The sequence below is a fragment of the Eubalaena glacialis genome, chromosome 10 (assembly GCF_028564815.1).
Source record: "Eubalaena glacialis isolate mEubGla1 chromosome 10, mEubGla1.1.hap2.+ XY, whole genome shotgun sequence".
Lineage (NCBI taxonomy): Eukaryota > Metazoa > Chordata > Mammalia > Artiodactyla > Balaenidae > Eubalaena > Eubalaena glacialis.
The window spans coordinates 14,938,839-14,964,833 of NC_083725.1; the positions used below are offsets into that span (position 1 = coordinate 14,938,839).

Below are 25,995 nucleotides of genomic sequence, written 5' to 3' on the forward strand. Positions count from 1 at the left end.
GGTGGCAAAGCCAGGGTCTAGCCCAGGCCCATCCAGCTCCAAGCCAGTGCCACTGACCCAGTGCCACTGACCCTGTGCCACAGAGGAGAGGACCCAGGCCCATCAGGTGGACGTGAGCAGGAGGTAAAACTTGGCCTATTGTGCGTGAGTGCTTAGTTCCCAGGCTATGGTGATCCAAAACTGGAGTGAGCTCCCGGTCACTGGAAGTGTTCAAGGTGAGGGAAAATAACCAGCAGATGGGATCCCCTAGGCAACATGGACTCTGAGAACCCACCCAGAATGACCTAAGTGTCCGGGCCTGAATTGCCGACCCCCTCACCTCCCAACCAATGGATGAACTGCCTCTTCCTCTTTGGTCTAGCACTGCAGGGCCAGGGCAGAAGAATCCAGAATCCAGGCATGGATCACTGCTTAATGTGTGTCTTCCTTCTGGACCAGCACTCCATGCAGGCAGGACCGCGTCTGTCCACTCAGCCTCTAGGCACACAACTTATATTTGTGATTTGGTTGAATATACCAAATGTTAACTCGGTTGAACGGGAAAGCTGTCGTGCTGGGCCAGTTCCCAGAAGGGTCTCAGACAGAGATCTCAGGTGTCCTGCACACTTCACCTCCCGGCTGCTCCCCCTACTCCCCACCTCCCCATGAATTCCACACCAAAGATTTTCAAGTCTATTTGCATGAGCTCTTTGTGCTACTTAGCACCACATAAAAAAAAGGTCAGTCTGCCTTCTGGGTCCCCCTGGGCTGTGGCCCTCCCCATCCCTTTTTTTTTTTGCATGTTGTGGATAGGAACTTGCCAAATTGTTCTTGGAAGAGAGTCAGAGGCACAGTGCAAGCAGCAGGGAGAGAGGGGTGGGTGAGGGGGATGCCAGGCTGAAGCACACCCCAAGGTCACCGGGCTCCTTCTCTTCTTGTGGGGAGGAGGGTTCTGCCCTCCCCAGGATCATGGGCTGGCAGGGGTGGCTGGCAGAGCCCGAGTGGGAGAGCTGTCCAGCTCTGCCTGGTTCACCCAACCTTGTCCCTGGTTGTTCTGCCTCACCCTGGGCCCAGAGAAAGTGAGACAGATGGTGGGGGGTAGGTCAGGTGTGTTTGCCTGAGCCAGGGGAGGAGCCTTGGAAATACCTATCTCTAGGCCACAGAGAGGGAGAGCGGCCACCTCTCACCATTAATGTGATTCATTGCTGTCACAGTTGAACTCCAGGGGGCCAGAATCAGCCAGCTCAAGCCAACCGGCTGCTGATTTTATGGAGCCAGCCCCAGCCCCAGCCCCGTGCCTGGTTGCACAATAGTGGGGCACTTTCCAAGGCAGGGATCACAGAGTAGGTGATGGCGCGATCAGGTATCCTGAAGGACTTGGGGTGTTAGGGGCTGCCAGGTGGTGGCCCCCCTGCACCATCCAGAAGAGGGGGTTCCTGCCTCCCAGCCAGGCTTGGAGGTGGCCTGGTGGAACAGAAAGGCTCAGGACATTCCCTTGTGTTCCCTCTAGCTGTGTGATCTGGGGCAGACCCCAGCATCTTTGTCAGTTTCCTTCTCTGCAAAATGAAGTCCTTCCTAGCCATGGGGTAAGCTGGGCTCCTGTGTAACCCTGGAAGCCTTGGTTTCCTCAACTGTCCAACGGGCCTATCAATATCTTTCCTGTTACCTCACAGGGTCAGAGTGACACAATGGACATAAAAACACTGAAAATTTTACATGTAGAGATTATGTTATTGTCGACAATAACACGCAACCTAAAAGTTGAGAATTATGTGTTATTCGGGGGTATTACTGAGGACTATGGTCTGGGAGACAGCCTCTCAGATAGCTCTGCGGAACTGTTCCAAAGAGGTAAGGGAGAAGCCAAGATATATAGGAGTTTTTACTGAAAAACAAACAAACTAACAAAAAAATCCGTGTACAGCTAAACATGAAAAGATTACTGCTAATCACAAAAACCAGGCATCCCAAGTTAAGGATTTTAGTGCCTTTCTATGTATGGGAAGATGCATGAGTCTGGGCTCATCGAAATTATTCCTTTGATATTCATCTTAACTGCCTAGGGCCAGTATCCTGTTTTTCTTCACCCTATATTCCCCTCAGGGTGCGCTGTCACCGGCAGTGGCCGATGGTTTGATGGTGGGCGACATTCATTGTTTACTAAAATATGGCAGGCAACATTTTTTTGTCCATGTTATTAATATTTATATTACCATCCAGTTCCTTATGTGCTCTTTCTTTGATAGCAGGGTTCCCCTTCTATCTTTTAGACTGGGGTTCAAGTTTTGACTTGTCCACATACCATGGGAGATTCCTCTTCTGTAAGATGGGTATCACAAAACTTGCTTGACTAAGTCGTTGGACGGAACGAAGCAGATCAAACAGGCAAGGGTTCTTTGGAACAAGCAATAACCATAAAATGGATGGAATTGTTACCAAGTGGGCAGAGATGGGCACCAGACTCAGTGAAGACAGACATTTAACAGACCCCATGATCTGTGTCCTCGAAAAAGCCAGAATAGACTTGGTAGTCTTGTGAAATAAATGCCAAAGATGATTACAAAGCCAGATGTGAGCCATTTGGGCCATGTCAGTGGAATCCAGACTGTCATGGAGGAAGAGTAGGAGAAGCAAGGGGTAGGCTTGATCCTGGATGTCTTCCTGGAGGTATTGAGTCGGGACCTGCTTTTCAGAGGTAAGGAGGGATGTGGTTACTGGAAGGAGAAGGGCTGCAGCTGGAGAGAAACAGCCTCCGTTCTAGTTCAAGCCCAGACGTGACTTCTTAGAAAAGTCAAGAATGCATTTCTCTCCAGGGTATTCACTGTGGGAGAGGTGGGTCAAACGGGTTTGCCCTTGTCACCAGCTGTAGAAACAGAAGAGGACGTCCCCATCTCCTGCCTGCTCAGGGAGCAGAAAGACCTGGGTGACCTTGACTCTGAGTACATTGCCCTTTGGCAGCTCCCAGGACCTGTGTGCCCCATGGCTTGCGCCATCCTTGAAGCCAACAATTAAGGAATGGACCCTCCAGGGCCCACCCCCTTCTAGCCCTGCCTTATAAGACCCCAGGGACCCTGGCATTCACAGCCACAGCAGGAGACAGGAGCCAGCGTTCCTTGGGGTTCAGGACATCTGGGCAACACAGGTGGGGCCTGAGAGTCACCACCTTCCCTGCCAAGTGACCACGCATGCCATGCAGCTGAAGACGGACCTGAGCCAGGGATCGGGGTTTTCTAGGGGCTTCTGGCTTCTCTCCAGCTGTGAGCCAACACCAGGAGGATTGGCTGGGGGCCTGGAGTCCAAGGCTGTGCCCTCTGCTGTGCAGCCCCCCACACCCAGGGCAGGTGGATCTGGAGGATCCCATCTCGAGGAGACTGGTGATGAGGGCCTTTGCCTCATTGCTGGCTCTTGAGCACCAGGGAGACAAAGCTCAGCCGACGTCCCAGTCTGTTAACTCCCTACCCCACCAGCCCAACCATGACCACCCCAGACGGTTGCCCAAGGCTGAGGAGTCGGGAGCCAAAGAGACCTGCTGGGGGGGGAGACAGGAGAGGCTGAGGCCCGGCAACTGAGGACACCGTGCCTCTGGACAGGCAGCACTGAAGGAGGGGTCTGGAAGCTGGGACTGCCTCTCCATGCCTCCCAAATTGCTCCTTGATTTCTGGGTCTTGGGGAAGACAGCAGAGTGTGCCCTTCTTTGGCTCTAGCCTGGAACGACAGACAAAGGAGGAGGGGTTGGGGGCCTTTGCCTTGTGGTCTTTCTAGGATGGAAGAGCGGTGCTCCCAGTTGCCCCCATATCCCAGAAAAGACTGGAAGAACAAGAGGTAGGGCCAGATGCCAGCAGGGAACAGCCATTTTGCATGGTGTTTCGGGGGAGGAAGGGAAGGCTGGGGATGCCGGGTGGGTGGTTGACTGGCAGAGATCATGCTGAGGGTCAGGGACAGAAAGGTGCGCCAAGAGCCCAGGGAAGGGTTACCGCGAGTGTCCTTGTCTCCTGGAGGGCCAGCTCAGAGTGAGGGTAGCGAAGCTGGCACTTATTAGGACCCTCTTGGCCAGGCCTTCTACCTACGTCACATCTATTCCTGCAACAGCCCTGCAAGGTAGGTGCTATCATCCCATTTTATAGATGGGAGAAGAGGACTCGGAGAGGTAACCTTCCCCAGCATCACGCAATCCATAGTAAGGAATCAGGATGCAACAGGATTTAAGCGTGGGTGCATCTGTCTGCAAGGGACCCCTGTGCTGCGCGCAGAGATGCACGGGGGGAGGCTTCCCTGGGCTTCTCTCCGGGGGATCGTGGCCATGATCCAGGTTGAAGGAGCCAGGGCCTCCCTGGAAGGCTGTAGGGTGTCTCTGAGGGCGGGGGGCTCCCTGTCCCCAGTGTCAGCCAGGCTGATGACCTCAGTCAGGACAAGGAAGGACTTGGGTGTGGGTGAGGTGAGAGGGGCAGGACCTCCTTGACTCTTAACATCTGGCTTCCCCTGAACGGACAAATTAACACTTTTATGAAAATTGCTGCAGGGCTCCAGGTGAAGCGCTGGAGGGGAGCAGAGGGCCAGGGCCGGGGAACTCCCCAGGAAGGACTCTGGGGAAGCTGTCGGCTGGGGGTGGGGTGTGCTGGCCACTCGCTGTCTCTCCGTGGGGACAAACTAGTTCTTGCTACTTATTATAGGGCAGGTGATTTCATGGGAAGAGGCTGCGTTAGGCAAGTTGTGAGTCTGCCTGTGCAGCTGGCAAAATTATTTCACCTCTGGAACTAATTCATTCATTTAACAAAACTAGGGATCCACTAAGTGCCAGGCCCTGTTCTAGGTGCTGGGGATCTAGGAATGAACAGAACCAACAAAACTCCTTGCTCTCCTGGAGCTTAAGTTTTAGTTAGGAGAGAAATGAGAAGCAAGATAAGGAAAATATGTATTTAATCAGATATAATAAGTGCTACAAAAAAACCCCGAATTTGAAATGTTGCAGAGTGGGTGTGTAAATATTAGGCGGGGATGCAAGGAAGGGTCTTTGGAGTCAGTCTTTGAAGACTGACCTGAGCAAATTCGGCCAGGAAGTTCTCTGGAGGAAGAGTCTTCAGGAAGAGGGAATAGCCAGTGTGAAGGTCCTGAGGAAGGAGCGTGTCTGGAGGATTAGAGGACCATAAAGGAGACCAGTATGGCTGGAGTGGAGAGAAGGGGCAGGGAAGTCATTGGAGACAAGGTCAGAGAGGTCAGACCTTTATCTAGAAGCCAGATAAAGACGGGCTTCTAGGACACAGAAAGGGCTTTGGCTTACACTCTGAGCCCTCAGAGTGTGAGCAGGAGAGGGAACCCTTAGTGAAGTGAGAGCGTTGGGTGGGATGACCTTGGAGGCCCTTTCTGGTTAGTCTATGATGTAGGGTCTCCATATGGGATGGAGATGTCTTTCTTCACAGCGTTAGTGTCTGGGAGTGTGTGTGTGTGTGTGTGTGTGTGTGTGTGATGGGGGTATTTCTGGCTGAGGTCTCCACTCTTGAGACCACTGACATTTTTGGACTGAGTAACTAGACTGGGACTAAAGGCCCATCTAGCCCCGAGATTTAGGAACTTCTCCAAGTGCCCAGCCTGGGGAATGTCTGCTTGGCGCTCTGGGCCGTGAGCACGCAGGTTTCCACTTGGGAACATGTGACTAGGCCTGGTCTTGTGAGAAGCTGGATCCCTCGGCAGGTGGGCCCCTGCCTCGTGGGGAAGGGACGAGGAGCCTGGAGGCAGGGCTACCTGCTGGGGGGGGGGGGTGGCCCCCCGGGACAGATCTCAGCCCAGTCAGACAACCCCCTCCAGGCCTGCCTGTCTCTATTTCCAGAGTGTTTTCCAGCCCGGGCAGCTCTGAAGGGGTGCCATGAGTCACCCCCTCAGGGCAGGAAGCTTTGCTAAGGAGGGACCGAGTGGTGGGTGTCATCTGACCAGGGCCAAGGGTCAGTGTCCGGGGCCAGACCAGCACCTCCCAGACCCTGCTTTTCAGTGTCTGTGTTGGGATGGCCGAGCGGGGCGACCCACAAGGAAGGGACCTGAGGAAGATCCTGTGGTCCCAAGTGAGCCACACAGACTGCTTATTTTTTTTTTCTTTCTCTGTGGCCACTTATATTTTATTTTTTTTTATTGGAGTATAGTTGCTTTACAATATTGTGTTAGTTTATACTGTACAGCAAAGTGAATCAGCTATACGTATACATATATCCCCTCTTTTTTGGATTTCCTTCCCATTTAGGTCACCACAGAGCACTGAGCAGAGTTCCCTGTGCTGTACAGTAGGTTCTCATTGGCTGTCTATTTTATACATAGTATTAATAGTGTATATGTGTCAATCCCAATCTCCCAGTTCATCCCACCCTCCCCCTTCCCCCTTGGTCAGAGTGCTTATTGCAGCCTTGCTCCAGGCCCTGTCAGGGGGCCGCAGTGGCCAGGGAACAGGGTCTTGGCTGAGCCAGGGTAGGCGCTGCTCTGCCTTCCCACTCCCACTGTTGGCCCCTGGCTCCAGCTGGGAGGCTGGCCCTCCATACCTGCCTTCCCACTGCAAGTGCTGTCTTCTGTTCACCCCGCACTGCGGCACCAACCGGCAGCCCTCAGAGGCCTCACTAAGCTGCTGGTATCTCCTGCTGGGCCGCTGGGCGGATCTGACATCATAGCCCCAGGTAAGTCACTGGGGGCTAAGTGGCGGGTCCCAGCTGAGGAAGGGTGGGTCGCTCGCCGTCTCTGCCCGGGTCCCGGGGTGACACAGGAGGCTGCAGCTGGTGCCTCGGGCCCCGGACCATGGCCTGGAAACATTCCCTCCCCACCCAGGGCAGCTTCCAAGGACCTGCTGCAGTTCTGCCCAGTCCCAGGGGACTCCTAGCTTGAGAACAAGCCCTCAAGGCAGGATCATCAGGGCCAAGGCCTGACTGGGCTGGAGGAGTGAGGTGTCGCTGAGTAAAGGCTCCGGGGGACACACACGTGCCCCTGAGTGTCTCCCTCAGCTGCCTCAGGGGCAGGTGGAGAGCAAGGGCTCTGATTCCACTGGCTGTGGCCCCGGCCAGTGCCCTCCTGGCTCCTGGTGACCTTTGCAGGCACCTTGGGCTACATGGAGGCTGCTGGCTGTGGCATCTCTCCCCAGTGCTCTGCCTTCCCGCTCCCACTGTTTGCTGTGGCTCACAGCTTCCCCCTTCCCCAGGTCACCTTGGAGGTCAGAGAATCTCCCCGACTCTCACGTGGATCCTGGCCCAGCCTGCCGCAGCAGGTAGGCAGGCAAGCCGGCAAGCAGGCAGGCAGGCACGAGATGAGGGCTCCCTTGCCAGTCCCTCCTCCCTGCCTTTGTCTCTTCCTGCCCGTGGGCTCGGCTGGGGTGTGGAGGGAGGGAGGGCCACTCTTCCCATCCAGGCCCTGGGTCACTAGCACCTCATAACTTTCTCTTCCACTGAGGACACAGCCAGCAGCTCCTGCCATGGACAGGTGGTACCTGGGTGAGTCCCCTGAACCCCACCCCCCACCTTCTCAGACTCTGACACAGGTGTCCACCCCATCACTTTCAAGTGCACCCCCAGCTCCCCAGGAGTACAGGAAAAGCAGAAACGAGGAGAGGCAGGATTTGTAAACAAGGGCATCTCGGTATGGGTCCTGGGCGTGCCGTCATCTCTGCTCCCAGCATCTCTGAGCTGCAAGAGCTGGGAAGGCAACTTGTGCAGCAGCCCCCTTTCTGTCTGTGTGTCCATCTGTCTGTCTGTCCATCTGTAGGAACTCTGAAGCCAGACTGCTGGGTTCAGACCTTGGTTCCCCCACTTCCTAGCTGCCTGACCTCTGGCAAGTTATTTTACTTCTCTGTACCTCAGTTTCTTCATCTATAAAATGGGGATGATAATAATGCCTTCCTTGCCTCATAGAGTTGTTGTGATGATTAAATGAGTTAATTTTTGTAAAGTGTTTAGAACAGTGCCTTGCATGTAGAGTTAAAAACGCAGCTATTGATTTGCTTTTCCTATTTCTCTTGCCTTCTATCATCTCCTATCTATCTACCTATCTATCCATCTATCATCTTCATCATCATCATCATCTATCTATCATAGTCATTCATCAATCTATCGATCTATCTATCTATCAACTTTCCACCTATTTTTATACTCCAGAAAGAATCCACAGTGGCTTACAAAGATAGACAAAATGTACTAAGATACCAAGATAATGTATAATAAGGAGGTACCAGTGTCTGTGTGGAGGGCCCCAGGAGTTTTGGGAGTACAGCCATGGGGGCTTTCTAGCCCTGGTTTTGTCCCTGACTGGGTGTTTCAGCCAAGTCCCTCAACCTCCCTGCCCTCAGTCTTCCTGGGCTGCCCAGTGGGGATCATGGTGCTGCCCTGGCCACCTTCAGGGTCATTGTGGAGTCAATGACCAGCTCAGTTTCTTTATCTGTGGAATGGAGCAAACGTGCATTCAGCAGGACAATGCATGCAAGAACTTGACACATGCTCAGCCCCTACCAAATGTTAGCTCTGTCGTATTTTCATGAATATTCATCACTTGGCCCTGAAAGCAGAAGAGCTGAATGGGTGTCTCGGCTCCTGGTCTGCAGGCTGTGACATTTCCTCTTTCCATCTCACCCTCATGTTCATTTTGCTGGAAGGTGGTTGGCTTTTCTGGGTCTGACAGTGTATGACAGTAACAATAATGACACTTACTGTGTACCAGGCCCCCTGCCACACCCTTTACCGCATTATCTCACTTTCTCCTCATCACAACCCATTCTACGGATGAGGAGACTGAGGCACACATAGGTTAAGTAACTTGACAGAGGCCATATACTTAGCAAGTGGAGGAGCCAGGAAGTGAACTCAAACCTTGATCCCCTGCCACTGCTCCAGGAAGATTAATAGATGGAGTCCTTTTGAAGGACTAACCCACCCCTGATGGACACTGACTGCTGACCTTGGCCCTTTGGCTACAATTGAGCATCAGCCTCTTCTGGAAGCCAATTCGATTGATTAGAACTCAGCCAGGAATATGAGCATCCATGGAGTACCCAGCGCTGCGGTCCCCAAGGTGAATGGGGCCACAGTAGAGGGGGGAGGAGGCCTTGGAAGTGTGGGAAATTTCCTGATTCCTAAAGCTGAGGGTGTGGCTCTCAGTCTCCAACTTGCCTCTCACTGCTGTGTGCCCTTGAGCCAGGGCCCTACCCTCTCTGTGCCTCAGATGCCTCATCTGTAAAATGGGGAAATAACACGAAGTGCAAGGAACTAATAGGAACGTGATTTGCAAATCATGAAAACAAGGCGCTCTCCCTGTGGCAGGGCTTGGTCCCTCCTGAGGGAGCCTACCATGTAACAGTGGGAAACTGGCACGGAAGCTGTGCTTCACGGCTGGAGAAGGAAAGTGCCAGAGGCTGCAGGAGACGAGGGGTTGGTTAGGGATGACACTGACTGAGCTGTGAGCTGTTAGATGCAGCCTGGCTGGATGAAGAAGATAACAGAGGAAAGGGCGTTCCCAGGCAGCGAAGGCCTGGAGGTGTGAACGTGCATGGGGGGCTCAGGTGGGCTGTGAGGCGGGAGGGGCCGGGTACCCTGGGACCACCGCAGAGGAGCCTCGAGTGCCAGACAAGACACATCAGCCGAAACAGCGATCTCCATAGCGGTGGGTGAGGTGGGCGGCTGCTAGGGTCAGGGGCCTCCATGGGACCCCCGACCTTGCCCCCCAGGCTGTAGTATACACGGAATATATTTCGAAACTCCCACTTCCCCATTGTCACAGCCCCAGCCGTGACCTCTCCGGCTGGGGGAAGGACACCACGGCTGATCTGTCCCCGGCACTTCTCTCTGGAAATTTCCTTGGGGAGGGTTTGGAAAGCCGGCCAGCTCCTCCCTGCCCCTGCTGCCCCTGCACCTCCTCAGCAGGAGCCCCGCTATCCGCACCAGGGCCTTTCTTGTGACCAGGGTAAATATTACCTGGCACTGTTAATGTTTAATGCCCCCCCATCCCTGGCCACCCCACAGCCAGGCACTGTCCCCGAAGCAGAGGCAGCGGGAAGAGGGCAGTGGGACGTGCCCAGTCTGCGGGGGGACATGGCAGGATTGTCGACAGATGACGGTGAGTGTGTGCGTGTGTGTGCGTGTGTGTGCGTGTGAAGCATTAGGTGCCTCGGACCATCTTTGGAGGGTGAGCAGGACCCCACTCTTCCGTCTCCTGGCACCCCTGCCTTCCAAGAGTACCCACCGCCCCTGCCTCATCCCGTGCCAGCCTTCCCGCTAAGAAAATTTGCTTTTAAAAGAGGATCCCGCCTTAACTCCAAAGAAATCTAGCTTGAATGGCGGAACCTTGGGTGCCAAGTAGGAGCTGCTGGGGGGTGGGGAGTGGTGAGCTTCTGTCTTGACTTTCTGGCATGCATCTGTCCTGGTTCCATGTATCTCTGGGACTATCTAAGCTCAGAGCAGGAGGCGGATGGGGGTCAGGCTGGCTGGGGCAGGAGTGGGCCCCTCTGCTCAGCCTTCTCAGGCTGGCTTTGGGGTGAGAGCCCCCAAGTTCAGGACACGCGCCCAGAAGTCATCCTGCGAACGAGGGTGATCAGGCCTGGAATCCAGTGGGCCTTCTGTTGTCTGTGGTGGTCTTAGAGCCAGATCTAGAAAAGATGAGGGCTTTGGGTGAGGGCTGGCTCATCCAATGGCTCAAGACGAGGTGGTCAGGGAGGAGATGGGTCCCTGGTATGCTGAGGGGAGCTGTGAGTTTGCTCATGGCTCTGACACTAATGCCCCATGTGACCTTGAACAAGACCTGAACCGAATCTGGGGAGACAACTTCGGAGGCCTTCTGCATGGTGACGGGTGCCTGGGCCCCCCATAGGCTCCCTTGGCCTCAGGCCCTACAGGCCCAGGAGCAGACCCCTTCTAGCCTGTTCTCTCCTGGCCTAGGGGGGGTGTACCGCCAGGACAGCTGGGCTCACCAGGCCCCATGGCCCAGGGCACAGTTCAGCACAGCCTGGGAGGTGCCAACTGGTGCATTCCTTTGACCTTGGGCACTGCTTCCCTAGTGCCAAGAAGGGGCTCAAGTAGGGCAGAGAAAAGGGGCCACCCCTAGCCGTGGCAGAAAAGCTCTGGCCAGGTGCCCTCCAGCTGCCCGACGGTGAGTACGCTCAGTTTACAGGGCCGGAAGCAGAGCCATGATATCTGCTCGGGGCTGGAGACTGGACCAAACCACTGGCCTTGAAATGTCTCCTTCCTCCTAACCACGTGACAGGCAGCACAGCAAAGGGGTTAAACACCCAGATTCTTAACAACCAATTGCCTGGGTTCATTCCCAGCTCGACCCTTTTCTAGCTGTGTGACTGTGGGTGAGTTGCTTTGCCCCTCTGTGCCTCCATCTTCTCATGGATTATATTGGAAGAATATTAATGCCTCATAGGGTTGTTACAATGGCTAAATGAGCTACTGCTTTGTTAGCCTCAGCCTGGCACATGGTAAGCACAATATATTAATGTTTCTGAAATAAATTTGTTTCCCCCTGAGGATAGCAACATAGGAGAGAAGAATCTAGAAACATGGGTCCAAGACCCAGTTCCACCCCCAACTTTTATTGGGACTTTAGACAAGTCTTCAAACTGGGCCTCAGTTTCCTCCTTCTGTTCAGTGAACATTAAGGTTCTATTTATTTATTTATTCATCCATTCACTTCACAAATACTTGCTAAGTACCTTGTAGTTGATTAGTCATACGGAGAGAGGTTGCTGGTGAGTCTTACGGGAGATGCCTCTGTTGGCCTTTTCTTACTTTTGTATGAAGCAAGGAGAGGAAGGAACCAGCCCCTCCCAGAGGTGCCAGAGGCCTCCACAGGCATCATGGGTCCCTGCTTTGGAGGCACGGTATTTGGTCCCAAGCCGATTGTCGGGAGCCGCCTAGGGCAGTGGGGCAGTGGCATTAGCAGACATACCAGCCCCCGCTGCTGGATTTCTCTCCACCAGCCTCGCCTGGCCCCCTTGGATCCCTAGGGGTGCTGGGATGGGAAGGACGGGAGTTCCACTGTTTCTGTGGCTGAAATACACCACGGTCGGTGACTCACCCCTCACCCACTTCTGGCTCTCTCCTCAGGTGGCAGCCCCAAGGAGGACGTGGACCCATTCTCCTATGGTGAGCCTGGTGGGCCCCTCCTCCACACCCTTCCTGAGCCCACCCCCCCATGTAACCCCGGTTCCTGGCCTCTCCCAGCCCTGGGTTACGTGTCCCCACCTTCGCCAGTTACTGTAGGGCTGCTGCCAGGTTGGCTGCAGGGAGGGGTCTGGGATCACTCATCCCACTTCCTTGCCCTCTCCTCCCTTAGACTATGAGACTGTCCGCAATGGGGGCCTGATCTTCGCTGCCCTGGCCTTCATCGTGGGGCTTATCATCATCCTCAGTAAGTGGGGCCTTCGTGTGGGAAGTGGGGTGCTGATGGGGACACATCTCAAAGCCACTGAGTGCACTGGCTTCCCAGGTCGGGTTGGGGGGAAGAGCCCTCTCACCCCCTTCCCAGATCCCGGAAGGTGGAAGTGAGTTTCTCGGATCCCCTCCCCTCCCCCACGCAGGACGTGGAGACGGATGGCCACCTTGATGGAAAGAGGAGTCTTGGATGCCCCACTGCTTGGTCCTCAGACCACCCAGGAGGTTCCTTCTTCCTCCCATGCGCCCTCCAGTGGATGCTGGGGGGAAGGCTGTGGAGATGGGAGAGCTGGCTTCCAGTGGCCCTGGGAAGCTCCAGTGCACGTGGAGCCAGGCCAAGGGAGGGAACCAGCCTCCACTGGACACCCCCTCCCCCAGATCTGGATGCTTTCTTGGCTTGAGCTACATCTCGGCCCATTTAATCCTCTTGGCAACACTGAGGGATGGCCATCAATGCACCATTTTGCAGATGAAAAACCAGACCCACCCTGATAGGGGCAGCAAGCTGCCTAAGGTTCCGTAGCTGAATCGGAAGCAGAGCGGGTTCAGCCGCACCCCCCCCCCAACCCCCTGCCTGCTGCTGGAAGGCAACCGTGCCTGGCAGCCAGAGGCCTTAGGCACCCCTGTTAGTTTACCATGGATCCCCTACTCTCTGGGCCTTAGTTTGCTCATCTGTTAAATGGGGATGATCCCACTTGCCTCAGAAGGTTAGGGCTGGCAGCCAAAGACACAGCAGCCAAGAAAGCACTCAGAAGGATCCATCATAGGCATGGGGTGTTCTAGGGGAGAAAAGGGTCTTGGCTCCAGCCCCAGCCCCAGCAGGCACACAGCAGGAGCTTAATAAATGCTCGTGGACTTGTTCAGGTACAACCAGAAGAAACATACACAGAAACACACCAATGAAAAGAAGAGAGAGAATGTAGCAGATACACCTCCGTGTCCTGGGATTCTAACACATCCATGGGTGGTGCCCCGCCTCCGGACAGCTGCGCTTTGCAGACGTGGCCAGTCTCCCCGATTCCCCTGGAGGCTCCCTGGTGGCAGTGTTGAGCACGTAGGAGGTGGAAGGCAGATGGGCAGGAGCAGGGGTCTTGGCTCTGGACTTCCTGCCATTCTTCTCCAAGAGCTTACTGAGCAGCTTCTGCGTGCCCAGCACCACGCAGGGGGGCTCCACAATGGCCCAGGCTCAGCACCACTCTCAGTGCCCTCACAGTCCCCCACGGAGCCAGTGCAGTAAATGTTTGTTGACTGACCAATTGACTGACTTGGGCTTCTGAATGCTTATGGTGCAGCCCTATATATAGAGAGAGACAGTCAACTGTGGCCTCCAAGGCAGACACCAAGCGGTACAGGCAGGTGGGAGGGAGGAGGGAATACAGAGCTGAGTCCTCCAGGGCAGAGAGGGTCTCCTTGGAAAACTAACCTCCTTTCTCTCTTTAAGGCAGACGATTCCGCTGCGGGGGCAGGAAGAAGCACCGGTGAGTGCCTGCCTGGGTGACTGATGGGGTGGGCGGGGCAGGGGCGGGAGGAGCAGGTCGAGGAGGAGTTCGGTCACTGAGGCCTGTGAGGAGGGTCTACAACTTCAGGGGCCCCTGAACGCACCGCCCTCCCCCCAACTTACCTGTCTGCTTTCCTCCATCCCAGGCAAGTTCACGAAGACGAGCTGTAATGAGAGGTAGGTTTGCGAGGGGCGGGCAAGGGTGGTGGCCCGGGATGGCTGTGGATAATAAGGAAGAGGTGGGGACGAGCTGGGAAGGACTTCAGGGTCTTTCATCCATCAGCCAGGCGTCTGTCACCCTCATGTGTTTTTAAACGATGGCCAAGTGCCTGGCGTGGCATGTGTAGCCAAGGGAGGCTGCCGAGACACGCCAGAGAGAGGTAAGATGAATAAGGAACGAAATGAGAGTCCCGACCTCTGCCCCCTCACAGCCCCAATCCTGTCTTTGTCTTTGCAGAGCCAGCCGGGTCCACCATTGCACCAGGGCCGCTTGGGAAGCCCTCCCTGAGCTATAGGTCTTTGTCCCCGGGACTGCCAGGCCCTCGGGCTGAAGGAAGCCCCGGGTTCTGCATGACCCCTGGGTGGGCATCGCCTCCTCCCACCCCGTGCTAATAATAAAGCCGGAATCAGAGACAGCTCCTTCCCTGGCCTGCCTCCCTCCCTCCTTCTCTCCTGTAACTGCCACCATCCTCTCCTCCAGGTCGGAGTCAATACAGCCCGGTCCCTTGTTTTTCAATTATTCGCTCAGGTGCCCATGCCTACTTAAGCAAGAAGTTCAGTATGATCCCCTCTAGGACTTTCCTAGCGATGCCAAGGACCCCAGGGACAGAGGGCTCAGCCTGCCTTCCAAATGCCAGGCAAAGAGAAAGCCGGGAAGGCGGAGGTCACAAGTTTAAAGCCGCTGGGTCTGTTGGAGCTGTCTGATCATAGGCCCAGGCCCTGGGTGGGGCTGTTGGAGCTCTCCAGTGGGAGAAGCTGTAGCCATGCCCTGGGCTGCCAGCGTTGTAGCTGTTTGTGGCCATATTATGTGCTCTGCCATTTCCCCAGGTGCACCAACGTGCCAGGATGGGGGGGTCTAGGGGTCCGGGTGGGGGCCTCAGCACACGCTCTCTTCCTATCCCCTTCCTGACCCTGGTGCTAAGCTCTGGCCACCCCCTTTCCACTCGTGGGGCCAGGGGGCCTCGGCTGGACCTAACCTCATCCACCTATTTGGGTGCTGACTTGGTTAACCCCAGAGCCAGGGGCCAGAAAGTGGATGGTGAGGGTGGGCCCCTTGTTAACCGTTTCCTCCAGCCCCCTGTCCATTCTGGCAGGCACTCACCCAGGACAACTTCAACCCAGGATGGTGTCAGGCTGGCCCTGCCGCCAGTGCCTGACTTCCTGATGCCTGTGGCCCCCTGGCAGCCCAGCACGCTGCTCCCCTCGGGCAGTTTCTGCCCCCTGGAAGGAGCTCCTTCCCTCTCTCTCCCTTCCCTGCAGAGGCCTCTGCGAGAGGCTGGATGGGATGGTGGGATCATGGCACCACCTAGTGTCCAGTTTACTCCTCTGGGTCTGGGAGCAGCCAGGGAAGGAGGCGGGACTGGCCTGGGAACCCGAGACTGCAGCAAGTTAGCAGAGTTTAAAACGAACAGGGAGGGCGTGTCTGGGGACCAGAAGCAGGGTAGGCAGCATTCTGCTTGAGAATTGATCTCTTTGTCTTAATCCACTGCTGCCTGGACCACCAACCCTCACAGACTCACAGAATGCTTGAGCGCCAAAGGCCCCTAGAGAGCAAAATAAACAATCCTCAATTTTCAGCAAGGGAAACTGAGGTCCCGAGAAAGGCAGTGACTTGTCCAGGTGACACTGCCAGCCTGTGTCGGAGCCAGAGCTACAACCCAGGTCTCTGGCCCCCCCATTTCAGAGTCCTTCTCACTGACCCCGTGGTTTGGGAGGAGAAGCTCCAGGGAGACACAGAGGGGAAAGCCTGATTCTTACAACTCAGAGCCACGGTCTTTGTGACACCCTGCTCCGAATGTGGGCTCACCCATGACAAATAAATCCTGAGAGGCCAAACCCCTAAATAGAATTCAGTATTTCCATACACAAGACGCTGGAGCCATCCACGACAGTGGGAGAAATGAACGGGAATGGGGCAGGTCCAGCCAGCGGGGCTTTCGGGAGGAGGGGGGCTCCTGAAGCTTCTTGGATGTAGCAGCAAGGTGAACGGGAAGAGGGGTATTCCTGGCCTGTGGCCCGCCTGAGGAGAAATAAGCGCCTTGGAGAGGAGTCACGTTTCTAGAAGGTTCCATACACAGGCCCTGAGCTGCCAACCCAGAGGGCATTTCCAGCTGCTTTGGAGGGAAATGGTCCTGAGTGAGTCACTTCGGCCTCTGCCCCTGCTGCAAGCCCTCTGTCCTTGTGAAACGTGAGGCTCCACCGGGTTCCAGACTGTCACCCTGGAGAACCTGGGGTGCTGGTCAAAGCACTAGCTACCCAGCATCCCCTCCAGAACTATCAAATATTAACCTTGGGGTGGGCCCATGCCAGGTGATGCTTAACCAGCTCCCAGGAGAGCAGCCAGTGCTGGAAACCACAGATCCAGGTGACATTCAGAGCCCTCATAAACACTTTCCCTTCCCACTCCATTAAGGTCACGTGGACCAGAAGCTACTGAACTTTCACTTCACTTTGGGATTTTCCACAATTCATACACAAATTAAGTCACAAATAACAACCAAGGCTGGGAAGTGATTGAAAGAATTACTTTTAATCACACAACAGCAACAAAAGCAGCCTTAGTCTGAGGGGATGCAATTCCCTTTGTCACCACCGGAAGGAGCATGTGTCTTACTCCAAATCCCTTTCAAACATGTTTTCAACTCAGTCTAAGGGCTGGTGGAACCTTTGCTGGGAGGAGGGGGCTCCCGGTCTGCCAGGGGCTCTGGTTTCCCAGGAAAGCCCTGAGCTCTTCTCATTCTGTCTGCACACCCCGCAGGTGTATCACTTGCCCTGCTCTGGGATAATTCTTGGCTGTGGGATCTCGAGCCCTCCTCACTCCTCCTGGAAGGGAGAGACCCTCTGTGATCTGCACATCTTCCTCACCTTAGGGTGATCATGAGACCTCCACCCACATAGTTTGAGTTAATCAACGTCATGAGCAGGACCCGGAGAGAGGTGGGCAAGGAGAGGGCGGCCCCAAGACCAGCCCCGCCCCCCCAGCAACCCCACTGGTCCTATCTCGCCAAAGGGAGTGGGCGTGCTGAGCTGAAGAGGGGCCCAGGGCAGAGGGGGTGCTGAGCCTTCCCCCAGGCCCTCCCCCCTCTCATCCCTGCTGGAGAGATTAATGGCCTCCCTGTTGATCCGCGGCCCCAGGCAGCTGAGGTCTGAACTGCAATTCAGCAGGGCCTCCGGGCGGCAGTGACCCGCTCCTTGCCAGGCGTTCATTCTTCATCGTCCTCCTGACGAACACTCGGCCAGGGGAGATCAGAGGCCAATGCCGTGGCCGCCCGGCCTTGTCCTGTCGTCGCAGTGAGTCTCTGGCTGGGAAGACGGATCGGGCCTGGGCCTTGGGGCCGGGACCACAGCAGCCCCACTCCAGGGCCTTGGGAGGGCAGCGCGGAGCCCGGGGCTGGGCTGGGAGAGCCAGCGTGGCGCCCGAGTGACCCAGCCTTAGAGGAAACCCTCCCCTTGGCCTCGGTGTCCCCCTCCCACACTGGGGACATTTAATGTCGTCTGCAGTTGAGTGACTGAGGGCTTGGGAAGGGATCCTATTTAGAACTTGGGACCTTGGTGCCCATGACCTCAGCTTGACACTGGGGGTTGCGGGGACCTAAGGAGGCGGCCGCAGAAACCAGGGTGAGGGGTTTTCCCAGGTATGGAAGGACCTCCTACCTGAAAGGCACTCGAACCCGCTGCATGTGGAGTGGCGGCTCCCCAGGCTCTGATTCAGCAGCTTATTTTGGGGGTTTATGAGGTTGCCTGCCCTGAACCTGCGTGATCCCCCAACACCCCTCCCCAGGCCCTGGGGCGCTCCTGGCTGCTGCTGGTCTCCAGAGCTCTTAAACTCGGTTCCCTTTTCAAGAAATTCTCTGTTGCTTCCCTGAAGGCCTTCCTTGGTGTCACCAAGAGGAATTCCCCAGGTGAGGTGGCGGAGTGGGCGTAGAAGAGGGGTAGTTCCAGGCTGGGGCAGCAGCTCGAGGCCCCAGAACCTCACCTGCAGCTCAGTGCTGTCCGTGCTGGGGACGGTGGGAAACTGGCCTCACTGCCAGCTTTGCCTTCAGCCCACTGTGTGACCGTGCGACGGCCCTCGGCTGCCTCTGGACTTGGCTTTGGGAAAAGCAAACACAATACAAAAATTCCAGGCGTTGGCTTCAAAGTCAAGGGTTTCTGGGAAGGGATAAGTGGGGACCTGTAGCTGGTCCCCTTGTTACCCCCTGCCCCCAGAAGAGCAGCGCTCAGGGAGGCTGGGTGTGCGCCTGTGTGCGCACACACACACACACACACAAATATACACTCGCTCCCTCCTAGTAGTTAAAACAGAGGCGCCCAGCAAGTAATGAAGGCAGACAAAAAGACACACTTGACAAAGCAAAGGAGATGAGGCTAGCCTGGCCCAGAGCCAGGAGTGTGTTGAATTCTCTCGTGGCCTTTGTTTCCTGAAAGGCCTATCAATCAGTAACACAGCTGTGCCAACCCAGCCTGCACGGGAGCTGAGTGCCCACCACCCCTGCCGAAGTAAGTAATATTTCAGGTCTCATGTCCGTGGACCATCTGCTCCTGACACAGTGGGTCACATCAATAGGGCGTGGCCTCAGCCCTCAGACGCCCGCCCCGAGCATGAGTGGGATGAGCCCCGCTGGGCCTCGGCTACTCCCAGACCCTTCCTGACCCCTCCTCTGAGGGGACCTGCTGGGGACCCCCTAACTCCTGGCATTCTGACCATCCCTTTATGTCTGTCTGCACGGCCTACAAGCCACATGAGGGCGGGGGTGGCGCCTGATGGTTTACCCACCGACCCCCAGTGCCTCGCCCATCCGAGTATGTGCTCAATAAATGTTTGCTGTTGACTGAGCACGTGACTGGCTGACCAGAGGAATGAATGAGTGATCACCCACAGCTGGACCTACCACTTCCCTGCTTCTCAGGGGGCAGGGAGAGCTGCTGGGCGTTGCAGTCTGGGCAGGTGGCTGGGTAGTGTGTCTGCTGGGTGGCACTCACGGAGCGTGGACGGGGAGGGGGCTACCAGGGGCCCGTCCCAGTGACAGCCGGCATTTTGTCCCTGGCATCACAGTTAAGATCAGAGGCTTTGGAATCAGCCGGCCCGGATGTGAGCCCTGGCTTGGCCAACTGTGGACTATGGGACTGTGGGCAAGTCCCCCCTGAGCCTCAGTTTCCCAAAATGGAGAAACAATGTCTGACTCGTGGAGTTCCTGCTCCTGACCAGTCCTCGGTGACCAGTGGCTGCCGTGATTACTTTCTCGAATGTTCTCCCAGTGCTGACAGTGGGTGCTGCTGTCTTTCCCTGGACCCCTGCAGGCATCCCAGCCCTTGACCATAATGTTTTACCGTCCAGTGCATTCTTCTCAGGACACTGTTCACGGCCAGGAGGCAGGGGCTCCTGAGTTCACCCTCAGCCCCAGACCCTCCTCAGCACCCTTTGGGCCACAGTGGGGACTTGGCCTGGCCCATCCTGGGAGGCCCCGCCCCCTGGGCCCTCTGCCAGCTTGGCCATGGGCTCCCCCACTTCCTTGAGACCAGTGGAGGGTGGTCTATGGCTGCTGTGCTGGGACCAGGAAGGGTCTGTGGAAAAGCTTTCTGTGTGTGTGTTGGGTGTGCGAGAGATTGTGTGTGAGTGTCCGTGTACGTGTATGTGCATTTGTGCGTGTGCGCGTTGGAACGGGGGAAGAGCCAGACGGACCAGGCGGCAAGGAACGGACTGCATGGAGGATGCAAGAGTCTGGACCCAGCATCTGGGGGCCAGGGGAACGGGCGGCTCCACTCTGCCGGCCCCTCTCTGGACCTCGGCCCCCTCAGCTGAGAATGAGGGCTGGGTCAGAGGTCATTGTCTGTTGCTCGCAGTGGTTCTTAGAGGACACACAGACATATGGACAAAGCTGGGGCAGGGAGTGAGCCCAGATCCCAGCTTCACTGTGAGGCATGGCCTGGGGTGAGGGGCAGCCTGTGTGGTGGAGAATCTGAGCCTGCGGCACCCCCATCCTGTCCCATGATGCTAGGGGGAGACAGATAACCAGAGTCCCTGCGCAGAGCCCTGGGAATGGAGGCATCTGCAGGGAACCAGAGACTACAGGGTGCAGGCAGTGGGATGTCCCCTCCGGAGGGCAGAGCCAGGGCCCAGGCAGAGAGAGGGGGGCTCCTGGGCTTTTAAACTGCCCTCTCCAGGGAGTTTTGGAAGACTCATTCTCTTCTAGATCTGATGTTTTTCCTCCCCTGAAACCACTCAGTGAAAACAAGCAAAAGCAGGAATAGTGCAGTGGAAGAGGCACTGGAGGTGGGGCAACACAGACTTGGGTTTGGAGCTTGGCTCTGCCACTGACTAGCTGGGCAGCAGTGGGCAAGTCCCTTAGCGTCTCTGAACCTCAATTTCCTCATCTGTAAAATGGGGATCACAATGCCCATTAAATAGACTGAATGAGATCATGTGTGTAAACAAGATCTGTAAGCCGTAAAGCGCTACAGAAATGCAATGTGGATTTTTTAAAGTTTTACGTTCTTTTTTTTTAAATTGAAGTATAGTTGATTTACAATGTTGTGTTAGTTTCAGGTGTATGACAAAGTGATTCAGTTATACATATACGTATATCTATTCTTTTTCAGATTCTTTTCCATTATAGGTTATTACAAGATATTGAATATAGTTCCCTGTCCTATACAGTAGGTCCTTGTTGTTTAATTATTTTATATATAGTAGTGCATATCTGTTAATCCCAAACTCCTAATTTATCCCTCCCCCTTTGGTAACCATAAGTTTGTTTTCTATGTCTGTGAGTCTGTTTCTGTTTTGTAAATAAGTTCCTTTGTATCTTTTTTTAGATTCCACATATAAATGATATCATATGATATTTGTCTTTCTCTGTCTGACTTACTTCATGTAGTATGATAACCTCTAGGTCCATCCATATTGCTGCAAATGGCATTATTTCATTCTTTTTTATGGCTGAGTAATATTCCATTGTATATATGTACCACATCTTCTTTATCCATTCATCTGTCAATGGACATTAAATTGCTTCCTTGTCTTGGCTATTGTAAATAGTGCTGCTATGAACATTGGGGTACATGTATCTTTTTGAATTAGAGTTTTCATCTTTTCTGGATATATGCCCAGGAATTGGATTGCTGGATTATATGCAATTCTAGTTTTAATTTTTAAAGGAATTTCCATACTGTTCTCCATAGTGGCTGCACCAATCTACATTCCCACCAACAGTGTAGAAGAGTTTGCAAAGTGGGTTTTAATTGTGGGATGAAGCAATGTCAACCAAGGTTTTCATTGGGTTGGGTGTTCGATTGCATGCTTTTCAGTATACTTCAGCAAAATATATATTGAATATTTAAATATCAAGTATATGCTGGGCACTGTGTTAGGTATTTTGACAAGCTTGAGTGGAAATTGTTTATGAAACTACAGAACATAAACCCATAGAAGATCTTCTAGTCTGGTGTTTCCCAAATGCCAGTCCTAAGACCAATGCTGAGCTGCTTACCTTCAAATTACCTGGGATATGTAGAATACAGATCCCTGCTTCTGTAATCTGGAATCTCTCTTTCTCTCTGTCTCCCTGTCCCCATCGTGAGTGAGCGTGTGTGCGTGTGCGCGCGTATGTGCATGTGATTAGTTGAATTTGGGAACCATTGATCTAGTTCAGTCCTTTGCTGAACAGTGGAATCTGAGCCCCAGAGAGGGGAGATGCTCTCAGAGGACAGCATATCACAGGCCAGGGGCTTTGGGAGCACCCGTACCTTTTACACTTTTTCCAGCCAGTCCCAGGTCCCCTCAAAGGCTTGGCCTCTGAGGACGTGCCTCAGCAGAGTGCTAGAATATGGAAGCAGAAGACTTGAGCTGGAGTCCGAGCTCTGCATTTAGTGGCTGCTTAACCTTTAGCAAGTCACTTGCTTCTTGGCAGCCTCGATTTCCTCATCTGTAAAATGGAGGTATTGATGCCTGTCTTGCTGTGGGGTCTTCCTGTGAGCATGCTTTGAAGGCTGCACAGCTCCACTTTTTAACTCCGGGTAGAGACAGACCTGACCTTTCTTTCTTTCTTTCTTTTGTGGCTGTGTCAGGTCTTAGTTGCGGTGTGCGGGATCTTTCGTTGCGGTGCACAGGCTTCTCTCTAGTTGTGGCATGCGGGTTTTTTCCTCTCCAGTTGCGGCGCGCGAGGTCCAGAGTGCGTGGGCTCTGTTGTTTGCGCCACGCGGGCTCTAGTTGAGACGCGTGGGCTCAGTAGTTGTGGCACGCAGGCTTAGTTGACCTGCGGCATGGGGGGTTTTAGTTCCCCGACCAGGGATTGAACCCGCATCCCCTGCATTGGAAGGCGGATTCTTTGCCACTGGACCACCAGGGAAGTCCTCAGACCTGACTTTTCTAAGGAGAAATCCCACAGGCTGAACTTTCTTCCACTTCCCCCAGGTGCAACCGGATCTAATATGGAAAGATAATCCTCTCAATGGAGCAGCTGCCGCCCCACTTCACCCCGCCCCTCCCCAAGGTTACAGGTGCTAGTCTTTGGGCGACACCTGCTGGCCAGGTCAGGTACTGCATCCTCCGGTAGCCCAACCACAGTGGGGAAAACTTGTCTCCTTGGACATTCACAGCCACCGTATGAGGTAGGTGTTATGTTCCCATTTTACAGATGAGGAAAGTGAGTTCATGGGAGGCACAGTGAACCTCTGATTCCAGGTGCTTTGTTCAGCTCCATCTCCTCCCTACCTCTTGCTCTTAGACTGAACAGAGTGGGGAGCCGTTCTCTCCTAGGCAGAAGAGAGCATGCTAAATCACCCTGAGATAGGAACTGGCATTAGGGGCATGGCCAGAGTTGGGGGGCCAGGTCCAGGCTGGTCCGAACTGTTGTCCTTGTGGCAGCAACCCCACCAGGCAGAAGACTTGGTGTTCCCCAGCTCCAGACAAGCTAGACTGATGGCAGGGGCTTCAGCTGCAGTAAGACCGTCTGAGGAGGCTCAGGGAGGCTGTTTGGCCAGACTGCCATGAGCTTGGCTGTTTTGGGCAGTGACTGGCCTGAAGCCCAGCATGTGTGTGTTGGGGGTTGAGGGCGGTGTGCCTGGTCTAAGCTACTTCTCAGTCAGGATGGCATAAAGTGTAGTGATTGACAGTAAGAATTCAGCCTTATCTTTTAGAGACGCACACTAAAAGATCTACAAATGGATTTATATAATGCATGAGATTTGCTTACAAAAATCCTTGGTGATGGGAAGGGAGGGTGGTAGGGGAATACAGATAAGACAAGATTGCCGCGAGTCAACAATTGCTGGCCCTAGAGGATGGGTGCATGGCAGTTCGTTATACTCTTCTCTCTACTTGTGATATGTTTGAAAATTTTCCGTGTTAAAACCTTTCTGAAAATGTGACAGCAGAGATACTACCAACCACCACCGACAGCAATAAAGAGAAAGAAAACTCTGCGGTCAGACCACCCAGCCCTGGGTGCCCAGCCCAAGGCTTGGGCATTTGATGCTTACTAGCTGTGTTAATTTCCCCGTGTCTCAGTTTCACTATCTGTAAAATGGGGATGATGATAATTATGCCAGCCTTATAGGTTGTTTGGAGGGTTAACTGAGATTATGCACCTAAAGTACTTAGCATAGTGCTGGACCACAGCAGGGTTCAATGATAAAAATCGTTATTAGGAGTCCATGGCTCTGGTTATAATTTGCCAAAAGAGAAAGCTACTTTGGCTGATTCAGACAAACAATTGGCCATTTCGATCAGCTCCAAGGTTCTAACCATGAGTCTTGGAAGACACAGCCCTGAACCATCTCGTGCCGGTGCGTGGGTATCTCAGATGGGCAGACACACACCACAGAGCTGGGTTCATGAAACCCCCCACAGGGAGGCCCTTCTCCCATCACCTGGTATATCCATTTCCATCCAGCTTTGACTCTTCAGGCTCTTCCCATCACCCAGGCCCACTCACATCCTGCCTTGGTTTTTCCTAACCACTCCTTTCTCTGAGCTTAAGCAGCTGTCTTCACAGACTAATTGAATCTCAGCCCTAGGTGGGATCTTAAAAGTCTTTTAACCCAACCCTGTGGCTACTGAGGATGGAGTGGTGGGCAGGGCTACCCAGTCGATGAGCCGGAGACAGAGGACAACACGACCTGGGCCATGAATGTCACGGTAGACGGAGTGCAGGCCTGGGATTCAGGAACCCTGCATCCAAGCGCTGCCACTGAACTTCAGGCTGTACAGCCTGGATGTTCTTCAGCTGCACGGCCACTGTTTCCTCCTCTGTGACACAGGGTGCTCCCAATAGATGGCCTCCAGCCCCCTTCCCACTCTGACCTTTAGGCTCAGCATACAGACCTCCGCATGCTGTCCTCTATACGTCCCCTTCCCCGCTGAGCACAAGCTCCCCAGGGCAGGGACCCGCCTTAGAGTTTCCAGGGATGCTGGGAGCTCCTTGCATAGGAGTTGCGCACAAACTTGCTGAAAGTGTAAATAAACCGACAACATGTGCTTCCTCTGAGTCGAGGGTGGGCAGCGGCCAGTGAAAGGACAGAGGTTTCAGACCAGGAAAAGTGGGAAACCTTCCCAAATACCTCACACTGTATCCATAACACCCAATAGTGTTTCAGAGGTTCTGGGATCTTACAGTAAAAGAAACCTATTTACCTCTGGTTATTTCAGTGTTTTCCAAACCTATTTGACCAGAACTCACTTTTTGCATCGCACCTATTTCCTTCTCATGAAACTCTTGGGAAATGCAGTGTAAGATCTTTTTGCCTTTTCAGCTGGGTTTAAGTACAATCACGTGTGGTAGAGATGCTACGCTTTCATGCCACGTGGTCTGAAATTGGGCCTCCCGCTCCTCGTGCCTGCATTCTCAGCTGAGTCTGCCCCCCTCACTGGGCTGAGCTAGGACTTCAGGGGTCGTTGAGAGTCTTAGCCGGTGTGTGTAAGTGATGCCATTTGACCCAGGCAGCATTTCCTCTCCCAGCGGTCAACAAGCAATGTGTCTAATCATGCATCCCACCCTGACCTCGTCCCCAAGAATCCACATCAAGGTCACAGGTCAGCAGCAGTTCATGGGAAAGAGGCCCAGCTTTATTGGCGTGTCAGCCCCCAAAAGCCAATCAAATCTTGAGCCACAGAGAAGGTCGAATACCTATCAAGGGGGTGACAGTTCCTGTTCTCAGAGCTGTTCAGATCTCATCTGGAGTGTTGGGGCCATTCTGCTTTTAAGAGAGATGTTATTAAAGTTAAATATGTGCAAAAGGGGAAACCAGGAGAGGGAAGGGTCTGGAAATTATGTTGGAAAAGGAGAGGTTGACAGAACTGCAATATTTAGCCTGGCAAAAGGAAGGCTTGTAGGAGGGCGGCGCTATGGTGGCTGTTGTAAGATATTCGAAAAGCTGTCATCTGGCGGGTCCCGTGAGCTCCGGCGGGCTAAGGCAGATTGGGCTCCGTAAACAAAAGAGTGTGTACGTGATCACAGAGAGTGAAATTAGGATGAACTTCTGTGTGGGCAGGGAGCCCCTCGTCCCTGGCAGCATTTAACCAGGGACTGTTAGCACCTATCTGGTAGGGTGGAGAGAGCTGGGGGGTATGAGATGGGGCCGTTCAGGTGGGCTCTAAGGCGCCGGCCGGCCTCCTCGCCGAGTCTATGGCTGTTGGGCTGGTACCCCCCCACCGTTCCCACACAGTGTCCCCCATTCCCTTGGCAATCCCAAACAGCATTCCACCCGCCACTGTGGCACTCTGGCTCTGTGGCTTCGCCCCCCCCCCCCTGCAGGTGGACATTCTCTGCTCAGCGTGGCTGGAGGGGCTTCCTGGTGTCTTCCACAACCCTTGGGCTTTGAAGGGCATCTCAGTCCTTCATGCTGGTGGCTCCGTCCCAGTGATGGGAGGGGCGTTGTCCCACAAAAAGGGTGTAGAAGGGGACTCTAAGCTGTCTT

At 54.4% G+C, this 25,995-nt stretch overlaps 1 protein-coding gene across 8 annotated transcripts in view; it reads left to right on the forward strand.

Moving 5' to 3' along the window:
• The first annotated feature begins 3,190 nt into the window (after nucleotides 1–3,190).
• FXYD2 (FXYD domain containing ion transport regulator 2) overlaps nucleotides 3,191–25,995 on the forward strand; it is a 182,833-nt gene continuing 160,028 nt past the window's right edge. Inside the window, exons 1-9 of one of the 8 annotated variants that reach the window (XM_061203591.1) lie at nucleotides 3,200–3,801; nucleotides 6,209–6,248; nucleotides 7,148–7,213; nucleotides 9,954–10,047; nucleotides 12,039–12,077; nucleotides 12,268–12,342; nucleotides 13,807–13,843; nucleotides 14,010–14,040; nucleotides 14,321–14,498. In XM_061203591.1, the coding sequence (XP_061059574.1) occupies nucleotides 3,743–3,801; nucleotides 6,209–6,248; nucleotides 7,148–7,213; nucleotides 9,954–10,047; nucleotides 12,039–12,077; nucleotides 12,268–12,342; nucleotides 13,807–13,843; nucleotides 14,010–14,034 (435 nt within the window). In that variant the 5' untranslated portion in view covers nucleotides 3,200–3,742 and the 3' untranslated portion in view covers nucleotides 14,035–14,040; nucleotides 14,321–14,498. Of the gene's footprint in view, nucleotides 3,802–6,208; nucleotides 6,249–7,147; nucleotides 7,214–7,373; nucleotides 7,437–8,952; nucleotides 9,007–9,402; nucleotides 9,469–9,851; nucleotides 10,048–12,038; nucleotides 12,078–12,267; nucleotides 12,343–12,499; nucleotides 12,591–13,806; nucleotides 13,844–14,009; nucleotides 14,041–14,320; nucleotides 14,499–25,995 lie in introns of those variants that run through there. The other 7 variants (XM_061203592.1, XM_061203593.1, XM_061203595.1 and 4 more) reach the window with 7 other exon arrangements.